The sequence below is a fragment of the Electrophorus electricus genome, chromosome 5, assembly GCF_041902795.1.
Source record: "Electrophorus electricus isolate QZ-2024a chromosome 5, ASM4190279v1, whole genome shotgun sequence".
Lineage (NCBI taxonomy): Eukaryota > Metazoa > Chordata > Actinopteri > Gymnotiformes > Gymnotidae > Electrophorus > Electrophorus electricus.
In genome coordinates, this window is record NC_137501.1 from 3,861,751 (window position 1) to 3,876,639 (window position 14,889).

The 14,889-nt window shown below is 42.0% G+C and overlaps 1 protein-coding gene across 3 annotated transcripts in view; it reads left to right on the forward strand.

The window, feature by feature from the left end:
* The first annotated feature begins 2,867 nt into the window (after positions 1–2,867).
* setbp1 (SET binding protein 1) overlaps positions 2,868–14,889 on the forward strand; it is a 41,910-nt gene continuing 29,888 nt past the window's right edge. Inside the window, exons 1-2 of one of the 3 annotated variants that reach the window (XM_081715062.1) lie at positions 2,868–3,718; positions 10,624–11,240. In XM_081715062.1, the coding sequence (XP_081571188.1) occupies positions 10,797–11,240 (444 nt within the window). In that variant the 5' untranslated portion in view covers positions 2,868–3,718; positions 10,624–10,796. The remainder of the gene's footprint in view (positions 3,719–10,623; positions 11,241–14,889) is intronic. The other 2 variants (XM_027006221.3, XM_081715061.1) reach the window with 2 other exon arrangements.

The following is a 14,889-nucleotide window of genomic DNA, read 5'->3' on the forward strand; positions in this document are numbered from 1 at the left end:
TGCTATATAACACCATCAGAAGTTTCCCATCTTAACAGGAAGTGGTTGACTTAGGCTCTTTTCTTTTGACAACGCCCACTTCCTTTGACTTTGATAAACACATTTGTGGTTTGGTGCACTAACCCCATCAGATAAATTTCCCTAACTGCTGTTGGGCCCAGAGTCCTCAAATTACAAAATGATTTTTTTTCTAGGTGGTTTCAAGACACAAATGTGATTTGAAATTGCCTAATTATAATAGATTGGATAACCTAAGTGATCAATTATTTCTATACAAGATATATAGTTTTTATATAAAGTTTATATATATATATATATATATATATATATATATATATATATATATATATATATATAAGATATTACGCTTTAATACATCAGATGAATGAAAACTGTGCATTGGAACAGGTCTTGTGAGGAATCATAACTATATTTGAATCCCCAAGCAAACAAATATACATTTTCTTCCATATTCTCCAATATTGCATACTTGTATTTGTTGATGCATCTCGTTCTTCATGCCTGCAAAATTAAAGATAGGTTCAACTTTCCAGTTACAGGAAGGACAAAAATCTATTTGCATGATTACACATGTGCCTTTGCTAATTTCATAAATCAGATGTGGATGCTAAATGAATTTGGATATTAAATGAATATCCATTCTGCCAGCTTTCCTTACCAGATCAATTTGAAGAAGGATGCATAATCTTTAATGCAACGTTTTCAGAATCAGAAAATGCACTCCGGTACAAGACACGAACAGTCCACATGCATTAAGTGTTTTAGTCATTTTGCTCCCTGAGGAGCTCACGATGATTTATTCCACAACTATTATGTCTGGCTGTATGTGGGTAGATGTTGACTAAATCTGAGAATCTAAATCAGCAAACTCAGGTCTGCACACTCATTTGGGTGAATGAGTAGTGAGCGAACAGGGGCTTCACGCAAAATACAATCACTTTTAAAGATGACTTCTGATGAACAGCTGTGTTATTTTAGACTCCACAGTCATTTCAAAATGACTTTGCTTAAATCAATTAATATGTGGATGAATGACATAATGTTATAATTATTCTCTGAAAGTGGGGTTGTGTAAATTGATTCACACCTTAACTTACTAAGTACCGTAGAAAAGACTTATAGAATTTTACTTGTGGCTTGGAACTCTTTGGTGAACAAAAGGGTTGTGCATTGCTTACTGAGAGTTATTAGAGATAATTTCCAAATGTAACATAATATTAAACTCAATCAACCTAATACATTTAACAAAGATCTTGACAGTTATTGTATAGAAATATATGTATGCACATCTTGGTTGCACTAAGGTCATAGCTTAGCCACACATCAAAATAAGGACTGTAACAATGAGACAATCTCAGTCCCATTACAGATCTCAAAGCTGACATCCATGTTCAAGCTTAACCTTTATGCTGTAATGTAGTGAGAGAAGAAAAGTGAGAGTACATTTATTCTGCAAACCATGGGCTGAAACTGACATGGTTCTCTGGGTTCATAAAATTCAAAATGTATACTATGTGTAGACTACCAGAGTCTCTGAACTCCTTGCATGTGGTATCCATGGCAACATTAGTGGAGGAAAATCGTTGGACCTCTTTGCATTGTTGCCAGTCTGAGTAATTTTCTGGGCTGACCTATGAGAATTATTTACTAACGCAGTCAACACATTGATTGGCTGTCAAGGGAACAGCAGCTGACCTCTATATTGAAGAGGTCTTGGTGTATCATTACAAAACCTTCCCAATCAATACAGGTTCAGTTATAAGCTCACAAGTAGTCTTCAGGGTGAGAGAGGTGAATGGTGTAGACTGAGATAAAACAGAGGGTTGAGGAAAATTAATTAGCCAGTTGGCATCAATTCTTTTAGTTTGAACCTCTGTTACTCTTGTTAAGTGTTTTAAATTAGATTTGTTTCTACATTGGATTAACTTCACAGGCACAATCTTTTTTCTGAACTGGTTTTACAAAATTAATAACCCTTGAAAGAATGCTTTTTATGTATCTTTTTTATATAAGACACCATAATTATGATTAAGAATAGCATATTTCTTTCAAAGATCACCAAATCATTAAAACACACACAAACACACACCGTTTGTATTTGTAATATCGTTTCAAAAATATTTGTATTAAAATACATATAATAAGAAAAATTATTTTGTGCCTTCAGGTACTTTTGCATAATCCCATATTGCATCATCAGATATCACCTTTGCGTGCATGGATTCCACTTTCTGTTTGCTGGTTCCCAGCATAACCCAAGCTCTTGGAGGAAGCGTGAAGGTTGGCACTTTTGTGCAGATCTTAGAACAATTTTTGAAATTCACTTGCAGTGACTAAGATGTGGATTTAAAATGGGGAAACTGTTCTTGTATCAGTTCAGAATGGTTTATGGCTGTGTGTTGTATTACACACATCCCTGGCACCCTTACCAACACTGTTATACAGGCACCATGCCAGAAATGAAAATAATGAAGTAAGAAGCCATTAAATGTTATGCTCTAGCCTCCTTATGGAAAGGAAAACATTATAATTATATTATTATTATTATTATAAGGGTTGTCAATCTCAATGTTTATGTGGTGTTCTCTCGTTTCACACTCAGAATTAAAGTGACTATTGAGGCACTTTAAGTGTAACAATAATAACAGTTACTGAGTTACTGAATATATATTAGGGCACGTTAACCCATTATTTTTGTATGCTATAAAACATGATAATTAAAAAATGATTGTTTTTTTTAAAGCTTTTAAAGTTAAAAATAGTTATTCTATCGTTCTCCACAAGGAGGAGGAGCTGTATAATCTAGTACTGCCACTTATTAGATTGCATCAGTTGGGATCAGTTTCAGTTTATCAGAGTCAGCGTCAGTACTGAAAGACTGAACTGAAAACATAACAGGGTTGTTTAATTCGTGATAGAAAACAAGTGAAACCGCAGCTTTGGAATTAGGAATGACGTCCGCGCCGCGAAGCTGCGTAGCCGTGTTGTGCCGTGTTGTGCGCTAGAGCTGACAGGCAGAGGCGACACTGAACAGTCCGCGTCGGGGCTTGTGCGTGAATCCAGTGCGTGTTTCTGTACGATCATTATCAAAAACTGCTGCGGGGCTCGACAGACACGGAGTCAGAAAGAGTGAGACGCCGTACTGAGTCCGACTGACCTCAACCAAAGGAGATACCCGAACAGATTTTTCCTGGATATTTGTGCAAGCCTGCTCAGGCCTGTTGTTATCCAAGTGGGACTTTGGATATTAAGGATACTAACGTAACGTTTGCTTTCTCCGCAGTGGAAAGGCTCGATCCACCCCCAAGTCTCTGATTTGAGAGAGAAGCAATGCAGGTCTGTGACCAGCGAGACGGCGGGGTTTTCTGCAGCTCAGCCTGATACATTTGAGCAAAGCCCACAGTTCGTGCAGTTTCTGGGTAAATCTGTATTTCCTGCAGTGAGCCATAGTGCAAATACGCATCCACCTTTCGATTTTGTATGCTATTATCGATCGGACATCGATCCTCCTTTTTTCCTTTTTAAAAAAAAATCTCATCAGAGATTTCGGTTGACGCCATTTTACACCGATAACGCCGTTTTTAATGCATTGTTCAATTTGACGGATTGCAAAGTTGTCATCAGTCCCGGTAGTGATAATATTAATGTCACTGGATGGATTTGCTTTTAACCTCGTGACCAACAGTTTCGGAAATGGGTAAGTTACCATATAGCAGTGTTTTTAATGTAAATGCGTTAGGTCTGCAAATTTATTTTGATCTTACTGACGTTGATATTTAACCTTTTCATGCAAGAACACGGCTTGTAATATTTTTGGTCGAACACCTGAAAACCGCCAACTGCTCTTCTCACTTGGAGGAAGAGTCTTATTTCCCTGGGCATGGGTGTTCTGGTTTGGGGTTAACTCTGCAGGCTGGAGCGGTGGGACACATGGGCTACTACTTTCCAGCATGCAGGGGGGTGCTTTCACCCCTAGTTCCTAGAGACCCGTATCATTCGCACTATTGGGCTGCAGTGCTTTTAAGGCTGTATACAGACGAATACCCGACATTAACCTTCGTGATTTACTGTCAGGCTCATTACGTGTCGGAGCAGTTTCCCGCCGATGCGGGTAGGCGTGCAGTCGCCCATCTATTCGCGCAAATACGAAACCAAATAATTTCCACTATAAACCACCGTGTAGGCTAATTTCCATGTCATTCGCATCCACGAATAGTGGGGTAATGTTCGTTTTGTTTGAAATGTTGAGAAATTGCGTGGGATATTTGTGGATAACTTCCGACAAGCTAATCGGTAGTATTCGGTCATTATCTTGATAAAGCGTCAAGGCTTGTGTCAGGAAGCCTATTGATTCCTTAGACGTAGGATAGCAACCCATTGCTCGAAAGTGGGGAGAGGGTTATCATGTAGAACATACTGAAAAGGACTAATACATTATAACTATAAACCTGCGTTTTATATCTCTTTGCATTTGCATATCACCATGTTTTTTTTATTTTTATGACTGGTTAAAATCTCACTCGTTCTGTCTCACTCGTTCTGTCTCACTCGTTCTGTCTTTTAAAGAGGTGGAGACAGTCAGGTGATGGTTTGGGTCAATTTTCTCTGCTTCTGGCCTTTGGGCCATGGGTTTTGTACTCTAATATGAGTAGCATCTGATTTTTCAAGGAAGTACAGCTTGACACAAGAGCTGTAGGCTAAAAGGAGATGCAAATCAGGAAGTTTAGATGTCCATGGCACCTCTGATCTATTCCAGTAACAGAAGGCAGAACTTGTAACTATAACTGTCGGTATTACAAAGGCTGTAGGAAAACTCGAGTCCTTATAATAGATAACCTGTAGATATGTGCCAGTTGGACTGCGTAATGATCTGTGGTCATTTCTAATATCATTGCATCTATAACATGGTATAACAGCAGTAAGTAACTGTTGTAACTTGTTTACAAAGGAGGCAATAGGTGATAGTCACCTGAACCAGTAAAATTGAGAAGTGAAAAGTGTAATAAACACATATACAAATATTGCAAGTATATATCGGTTTACACATTTATTAATGAACTTAGATGGTGACAGTTTTGTTATTAAAGCAGAAAACATGTAGGACTGTACTTGGGGAGAGTTGGGTACAGTCCTATATGAAACTTGGAAAGTAAAGCTGTTTCAAATTGCACTTTGTTGTTTTCATCAAGTGCATTGGGTGATGACAAGCTGTGATTGGAAGATTTACTCGGAAGAACTTACACAAGCTTCATAATGTATGGTTCATAATATATCTGGAAAAAGAAACTAGTGCTGTATGCTGGCCTGAAGCCTTCATACATTGCATTAAAATGTCATTAAAACAGACGACAGAGTGAATCATTAAGATGTGCATATAGGAAGTTAAAAGATTAAATGAAAATCTACTTCAAATTTCACCTTGCCTTCATTCTGTAAGTTCCAAAGTTCACTATTGATCAGAAACCTAATTGGGTAATCACACAGAGAGCACTTATGAAGCACCTGTCACACAGATTGCATCGGAATAGTGAGAAGTCCTGTTTGGATGATACATTCAGGTGAACTAACTGAAGTTTTATAAGCTGTGGTTGCCATACTCTTGGAAATGGGGACTAATGCTATGTATTGGCCTGGGGCAAGACTGAGGCATGCATGAAAATGACTTACATTGTTTCCCATAATTTTAGTTGCCATGGCAACCAGACTTTTTGAGTTTCATTAGGTTTACCAGCAGTGGGACAACATGGAGGACATTAGTGACAGTGATGGCCACCCTCATATTTCTGTTTTGTTCACTGTTTGGACCATCCATGTATTGACTGTACTCTCATAATTTGGCATAGACAGTGTTGGAGCTGTTTTGAGCATACCATTATTTTGCAGAGCTCATTCACTTAAACCTCAAGTAGTCACAATTAATCAGAACAAATACGTGTATTCCTAGAATTCCAAAAAAAAACATATTACTCCCACATATGGCTTATTTGATTTCCACAGAAAGAACACAGCACCATTTGACCAGTGCACAAATCCAAAGTGATGTTTATGTGTGTGAATAGATCTCCCTCTGTTCCTGGCTGGGGCCAGTTTTGCTGGAGGACAGCCAAATCCTGACAGGAGACAAAGAAAGAGGGGGGGGGGGGGGTATCCAAGGACAAATCTCATTTTTGGCAGCCTCTCCAAACAGAGTGTCAGAGCTGGAACACCTTTTGGCAGAGAGAGGATGGAGGACAGGACAATCTCGTTTTTTTTTGTTTTTTTTTTAACTTCAGCCATTTTGTTTTTCCTTACTGCGGTTAAAATTCCTGTCTCTGCTCAGATAAAAAATCAAGCTTGACAACTTGCATTAGTTAGCATGCAAAAGGAAATCTAGATATGAAGGAATAATAGTTCTTTGGTCAACAAATGACATTTTACTAACACAACATTAAAAGTCAAAACAAAAAGAATTGCATTACAGTGTTTATGTGTTGCATGGTATATAGATTGTTTTGCACTACTGGATTTGTTACATGATAACTAGACAGTTATGCCATGCAGGTGCATTGATTGTGCGAAGGTGTTATTACATCTTAACCACTACCTTGCAGACGTTTCATTACGGCACTGAGACAACTGTGAATTGTTTAATGTTGATTTATTTGTTTGTTTGTTTCATTTTAAGATGGAATTTCAGCATCATAGTTTATTCTACAAAGGGAGGTGGAATGACTGAGGCTGACAGATTAAACTGAATTTGTCATAAAGACCAGTTGTTTATGAAGGCACTCTTCTGATCAGCTTTGATTAAATGGATTATGACTTGTGAAATCTTAAGCCTGTTAATTTTTTTGCCTGAATTAGCTTAGACAAGCATTTCTGTTCATTAATTTTCAGCATTTTTTTGTTGCAATACACTTGCGCACCATAAAAAGATCTCTCAGACTGGATTCTAGGTCATGACCCTATCCTTGTCTGGCATACTGCCCCTGTCAGATCCTAGCTGCAGGGATGATGGAATATAATCAAGATATTTGGTAGACATGCTTGAACCATCTAACGTCATCCATTCATGCAAACAGCCATGTATTATGTTTCCTTTCAACCTCTGATGCATTGTGTACTGTATTTAGCTGGTCTGACCTACAGTTTTGCATCTGTAATGCACTAGCTTTATGGTCAGTGAGGTTTGCCTTGAACAACTGTGGCTAGAGGGATGAACTGAGCATTTAATGGAGGATTTCCAGACATTGGTTTGGCTTCTCTGAGAGAGCTGTCAACTGTGCCACTCCAGTCAGATTGTGCCTGAGGGGAGATACAGTCACTTCCTCTTTGACCCAGGGGGTGAGCTGGCTATTCTCTTGGCAGACTCCTTCCAGAAAGTTCTTATCTAGTGCTCATCTAAGAGCTTCTGAATATGCCGTTGGGTTTGTATTTGACAATCATCCCACTGTCGTCTCACTGATTCTCTGAATAGAAGGAGATGAGTACTGAGTCAAACTGGGACTTGGTGGTTGTAAGGGAGCTTCTGGTTCTGTTTTATACGGTGAATACTTTTTTCTTCTCCATAATCAGCTAATAGCCATCCATCTTCATAAACAAAGTTTCATGGCTGAAACGTTTTCTGCTACTCGGCGGTCTTTGTATCTTCAGAGCATCGAGCAATAGCAAAGCCGATTCAGGAAGTTTAAACGTTGGCCTTAAGCCTGGAGACAGGTTCCTTTTGTGCTGTACATCAAAAGTTTCCCAGTGTGTTTCCTTCTCTCTTGCATCCTTTCCCTTTCATTGCACTGGTGTGAAGTGTGAACATGTGTATGTTTGGCTGGAGTATTGTGCAAACCAGTTTCAGTGTATCACTGAGCTCAGTTCATTGCCTTAAAAGGGGCTGTGTTATGGGGTGGAATCTTTTCACACTCACAGTATGTGTGACACCCAAGCCTAGGGAGGAAAGAACACTGTTAGTCTACTTACTTAATCAGCCCAATTCTCACTTTCTTCTACTGCATTATACAACTACTGTTTACAAAATGCGTGAAGTAATTATCAAGTACTCTCCAGAGCTTCATGTAGACATCACAGGAGCAAGGAGCAAGGACTTTATATGTAATTTTGTGCTATTTTTGTGTTTTTCACATGGTGAAATGCTGTTGAAATGCCTTTCTATGTTCTTATCCATGCTTGTTAAGATCCTCCGTGTTTCTTGTAACCTTCTAAAGCACAAAGCATGCACTGCATAGTAAGGCCGTTACATCACGATCGTGCCAATTGAGGGCAGAATTTGTGCGTGGTGCAGTATGAATGTACATTCAGATCATTCGCTATGCAAAGCTGTGATCATCCTAATTGAGATGTGCTCAGAAAGAGGCCAGAGTAGATCAACACATAAAGACCCTGGAGGACAAATGACTGGATCTGTTCCCTCCAGAGGCAGCCGTGGCCACACTGTCGACACAAAACTCTTTCATGCACTTCAGCAGGCAAACCCGGGACTCGCCTCGAGCATATTTGTGAAAATAATAAACCTATTTATGAGAGGACTGCAGTCTTACACAATTAGCTTGCAGTTGGCTGACCTGATAGGCTACACAGAGGTTATTGTTACATAAACTTTGTGCTTGGATTCGATTGATATTCCAGCCTGCTAGAGGAGGAGTCTGAGGGTCATTTTGATTGTGATTATACAGAAGGGATATGGCTATGAATGAATAGTGAGCTACAGCACATTTCTGGAAGACTGGTCGTTTGCCACTGGTCTGATTCATGGGTAGTAGGTTTACACTTTTTGCAAATCTGAACATACCTCGGGCAAGTCGAATGCCTCCAACCAGTCACACTGTCACTAGGTCTTTTTTCTTTCCCTGAAGAGCTTTACATGGAGGTCTCTGAGCACCTAAATGCCTCCATAATGTCCAAGTCTGTCTGAACACCTAAACCGCCACAGGAAACCCTCCAGAGTCATAGACTTCTAATGATGCGTCACGGCATAAACGAAACCAGTTTCACTAAGGATTTATGAATGGCTGTGTTTGAATCCGCATGGAGTGGAATGAACGTTATGCCATCGTGACTGTCACCACATGATGGATCCATGAAGGTGTTTAGTCTGGGGCAGGTCCAGGCATTCAGGCAATGGCCGTTGTTCTCAAAGGACCCTCATCTGTCAGCTGTCAGGCAGCCGAAAGGGAAAATGACACTGAGAGTTGTCTGAGAGCTGGCCAACAGTAGTTGAGCAGGATGAGAGACCGAGCCTTGCCAATGTGAGAAGTAAACCTCCCTGCACTCACTCGATACACGCCAATGCTGACACAACAGCCGCAGCTCAGGGAGTTACCTGAGAGCACTTCGCACGAGTGTTGGGAGACGGCGATATCAGACTAGATGCCGGAGCAGTTCTTGCGACGTTTGCGGTGACTAATGGAGCCATCATGGAGTTCATTGCTTGTTTGACTCAGAAGATGTCATTTCAAGATGTCATTTTGGCTTTTCATAGCGTTAATGTAACTTGACCCAAACATTACAGACAGAACGAAGGAGGACCAGGTGACACATATGCTGTTTTAGCACCAAATAAGCAGGACCAAAAAGGGCAGGAGATATTTTAGAATCTGTTGTGGGAGTTTTCCATTTACATTTGCATGGTGTGAGTCACTGGACAAATTTTAACTGTTGATAACACCCATATGCAAATGAATATACTTAACAATAGCCACACTCTGATGTACATAGATTTAAATAAAATCTAGGTAATGTTTTTCCAGACTGCAAAATGCAGCAGTTCACAACAAAAAAGTTTATTCAGAAATGGCGCTTTTCACATAAGAAATGCCGGCTTGGCTAAAATAGCAGAAGACTAAAACAAACTAGTGTAGTGAAACATATTAAACCAATACTGTCTCCTCTCTCAATGGCTTTATATTGACAATTTACATGTTCCCACACAGCACTCAGGTAAGTCTATATCAGGAGTCCACCTTCCCCTCAGTGTATCCAGTGTTTTCTATCAGCAGTCCTACATCTTCATCGCCTTCCAATCACTCCAGTTATAATTGGACCAAAGAACCTCAGCTGAGCTTATTTATGCTTTGCTTTTGATGCTAAGCAGCTGTCAGTGAATGTGTTGTGTTCAAGCCTAATTGGGCTTTTCTAGATGTCTGACTGTGCAGGTTGTGGTCTGTCTGATGTCTGAGAAGTGTTTATCACTGGGCTGGAGGTCTCATTTGTTCACTTTCACACCAGGTCTGGGCTCACTCAGCTGACCGCCAGAGCAATCGAGTTGGTTGGCAATGCAATTATGGCATCTGAGAGTTCCCCCAGAGTTAATGGTGTGCCTCTTCTAGTTCTTCTGGTCAGAAGTGTATGGTTGGACCTTGTGTTCTGTTGAATGTGTAGTTAAATGTAATAACATCTGTGTAATTATACTGACTGATGTTGCTGGGTTAATGTAATAAAGTGAGAATATCTGTATTACATTTTTACGGTCGCACTTAACAAAGCTCGGTTTTTTCCGATGTTCTAGAATGGAGTCCAGTGTAGGACATTAATAGTGGTAATATTCTCAGTAACAGGTATGTCTGAGAAAAGGCCTATTTAAATAGCTCACTTGTATTTTTTCCTCCATTACAGTTTCACACCAGGAAATCAGTACCTTTGTGAGGTTCATACGATTCAGGGAGCAATAGAGTCAAGAGCCATCACATCCCTCTCCGACTGAACACGATCCACTGTGACCAGCGTCGCCCTCGTCATCTCTTCTCACTCTTGGTTCCTGCTTCACGAGCCGAGCCTCAGGACGGTAGATGGAGCAGAGGGACCCAACTCGCTTGGCACAGCCCAGGGGAAAGGAGGAGTTCTTCTCCACTGTAACCACCATCAACAGGGCTGACCTTACCGAGGTGGGTCTCCTGGCCAGGGAGCAGGAGAACGAGGAGGACGAAGACCTCGGCCTGGGGAAGGACGTGGACGCTGCCTCCAATGCCGACAGTGAACGGTGGGTACAGGGGGATGGACTGGAGGAACAGGAGTTCTCCATCAAGGAGGCCAGCTTCTCGGAAGGCAGCCTGAAACTGAAGATCCAGACCACCAAGCGAGCCAAGAAGCCACCCAAGAGCCTGGAGAACTACATCTGCCCACCTGAGATCCGTATTACCATCAAACAGCCTGGGGAGCAGCAGAAAGTATCCAAGCATAGCAAGAGCAGCAAGGCAGCAAAGGAGGAAGACAGGGGACCCCCCAGAAAAAGGGTGAGTGTCCACCGCTGCATGCATGGAGGAATACCCACATTATTTCCTATCATATCGCTACTTTCCCTCTTCTTTAGTTATTATAATTATAAGCTCAATATGCAGGTAACGATTTGAATTTGACAGAGCATAGCTAGAGTTTTTCATAGCCTGACAGTATCACACAGAGCGCCACAGGCAATAAGGAAACTGTCATTTTTTTTCTTCTCCAATCTCCTTCTTTCATTTTTAGAAATGCTGATTCCAAAACTCTCCGTTTCCCCCCTCTTGTTCTACCTGCCTCCATTGTGTCTGGCAATCTGGTGTGGCAGAATTCATTACAGAACTCTAGAATGTATGGTGCATTGTCAAGGTGAGGCGATTGGATTGCGTGCGCTGTCGGTTCCGTCTGTAACTGTTCAGCCGACTGCATGTGAAATGAGGGGTGTCCAGACCCTGCTGCGGAGCAAGGCAAGCCTGCCATTAACCTTTTGTGGCATTTAGACTCAATGAGTTCATTGACTTACATGTGGATCAAGTGTCTTGCTGCGGCCAGGCTTTTCGGGAGATTTTGGCCTTTTAAAATATTTATGATGTACTGAGGTGTTATTTATATATTTTTATTAAATCTTGGACTAGACTGCATTTAGATCTATAGGCTATCTTCAGGTCCATTTGAGGACAATACCTAATAAAGCTAGTCATTAAATAAAAATACAAGGAGAATTCTTATTGACAGTGCTGCTCAGTAAAATCCAGTAGGTATGTGTCCATAGGACCAACACTGTATGTAGTTTGGTCAAATTAATTGGTGTATAAATTTGTCTATATCTTATATAATGCATTCAATAAAATTGTATGTTAGATAAATCCGAGAATGGCATTGGTAAGGGCCATCTATTTTGTGGTTGTGATTCATGTATGGTCATAGCACACAGAGAAATTTGGTCTCAGTTTGTAGCCAGAAACCCAGTTTGGTGGACCACATCGTGTGCCTACAATTTTCCAAAACATACATGTTTTTGCCTTTTCTTGCTCTCTTCTTGCCAACTTCATTGCAGTAAAAAGGCTAGAGTGGAGGATTCTGGGAGAGGAGGTAGGGGGTGGTTGGTGCGCCGACAGCCGGAGCCTGTAATTTGACCGTAATTAGGGAGAAAATGCATGCTTACTGAATCAGAGCCCAACTGCCAGCATCAGCATCTTTTGGTAAGCGTGCTGCTAGCTGAAATTGATTGCCTTCTTTTTATTCAACAACACTGAGGAATCTCCAGCACAGAAATGCCTGTCGACGTTGTATTGTTTCTACAAATAGTCTTTCCGCTGGTGAAAACGGGCCATGGTGTGTAGATTTGGCCTACGCTTTCTAACACACTAGGTTTCTAACAGTCTTTTCATCAGTTTTTCTTACTGATGTGGGACAACTGCTTCTAATGTACTTTGTTCCAACAGCGAGAGGTTAGTTGGTTGAATTTTGATACGTGGCAGCTCTACAACCTTGAAAAAGTTTTTTTTTTAAAAAGGTATGTTGTTGTGCTATGATAGATTATCATAAGATAAACTACGATCATAGGATAAACGTAGTTTATCAGGGACAAATAGTCATTTGTTGTGGTCAGCAGTGGGTTATGTGCATGAAAAGATTAGATACGTGTATCCTTGGCCAGGGGGACACCTTTAAAATGAGCAAATATCAAAGCTATTAAGGCCTTCAAAGCATCTGATACACATGGGTGAGGGGGTGACCAACTGGGGGAGGCGGGGGTTGGGGGCGACGACTAGGAGCAACAGGGCTTGAGGCTGGAGGCCTGAAGTGCAGCTGTCTCTTTCTGGCAATCTCCACATTGTCTAAAGACAGAAGGTCAAAAAAGGGCAGAAGGAGGAACAGAAGAGGTGGCCTCACACCGCTGTCTAAAGGATGGCTGTGTATAGAAAGCGCTCCAAAGGAGTTAAGAAAAGCCAAGCCCCTGCCCCCATGTCAGATACGCGCGCACACACACACACACACACACACAGACCCCCACTCCCATGGTACAGATGAAACCCCATTTACTGAACTAACGGACAGTGAAGCAAACTCCTCATTTGGAAGGACGTTGAGTCGCATCCTTGTCTCTGGTCTTTTTCAGTTGCGGGGGGCTTCAGGCGTCAATCCCACCACCTCTCCACATCTCTCAGTTACAAGCTGCGTGGGGGTCAGGGGTTAGCGCGTAATTGAAACCGCTCGGGGCTCACTGAGAATAGGGCTTACCTCAGCCTGCACGGCCTGTGACAGCTGCTCCCAGGAACGGCCCCTTTCTCCCTGCCCTCGCTAATGAAATCACGTCACTGGGGCCCGCGGCCCTCTCAACAAAACCGGCCTCTCTGATGAATTAGCCCGATTAGCTTTTACAGGGATTACCAGCGTCCGCGCCCTGCTCCGGGGGGTAGCTCGGCTGGCTGGCTGGAGTGTTGTGGCGGGCTCGCAGTGCGTTGGAAAATGAGTGCAACGTGACAGAAATGTCCTTCGCCCACACAAAGGTGCCCTGTGAGCACGCAGCCAGGAATAGAGCTCGGCTGTCCTCGCTCGGCTTGTGGAAAAAAAAACCCACCCTGCCTGGATGTGCAATTAGGCACGCTGAATATGCAGAGGTCGGGCTACTCTCTGGTCGCCGCTTCCATTAGATGTCTGCCGGCTTTTACAAATGGTGTCTGGGTTTTTTGTTTGTTTGTTTTGTGTTTGGTGGTGGTGGTGGTGGTGGGGGGGTTGGGGGAGGGTTGCCTTATTTCAAAAGCTGAGCAGAAATTTTCATTGCCCTATCTCTTTATGAGTGGGGGATTTGGAAGTTTAATTTCCACTTGTGCAATTACGCTAAAATAACACGATGACAAGAATTTTACATGGGAAATTCTTATTGACTCAGCTTGACATATCTGGTTAATAAAAAATGCATGTGCGTTGACACCAACTAGTCTTGAAGTGTATCATGTATTTGTCTCCAGTATCACCCCTGTGGTTTAACACTGTAGAGGGTTCTTTGCGATGACAAGCCGGATAGAAACCAGATCGATGAATGTCTGTGTATGTGCGTGTGCGGGTGGGTGGGTGTGAGTGCATGTGTGTGTGTTGAGTGTACATACTGTGAGAGACAGACAGGGGAAGATCTTTGCCCCAGCGCTGCTCTGCTTTTAATGACAGGCGTTTGATTGTCAGCCATTTCCGCCGCCCTGCGCGTGCTCGTTGGCGTGTGTTTGTCAGGGGAGGGTGCGAGATCAGGACCCAGGACTGGACTCCTACCCCCACACACCAAGGTCTTTTGACAAGAGACCGAGCGGGTCATTTCCCCCCATCCTGCCTGTCACCTTGCAGGGCTCATCAGAACTGGCACTTGGTTTAGAGCCACGGGTGGGGGCTGGCGAAGGTGGTACGTTTGAGCTGATCTAGGTTAACGTTAAATGGCTATGTCACCCAGAAACGCTGAAAGTGGAAATCTATTAGCATGGTCTCATTTGCATAAAACTAACTGACCTCTGCTAGCTTACCTTCATTGTTGGCCACATTAGCATTGTGAAGTGAAGCGTTCCTTTAAGATTTGGATAGTGTGTAATCAGTCCAAGGTTAGTATGAAGGGCATCCTCTACCCAGGGGCGAAGGTAGTGGACAGAAACAGGTTAAAGAAGCAATTTTGTGTAT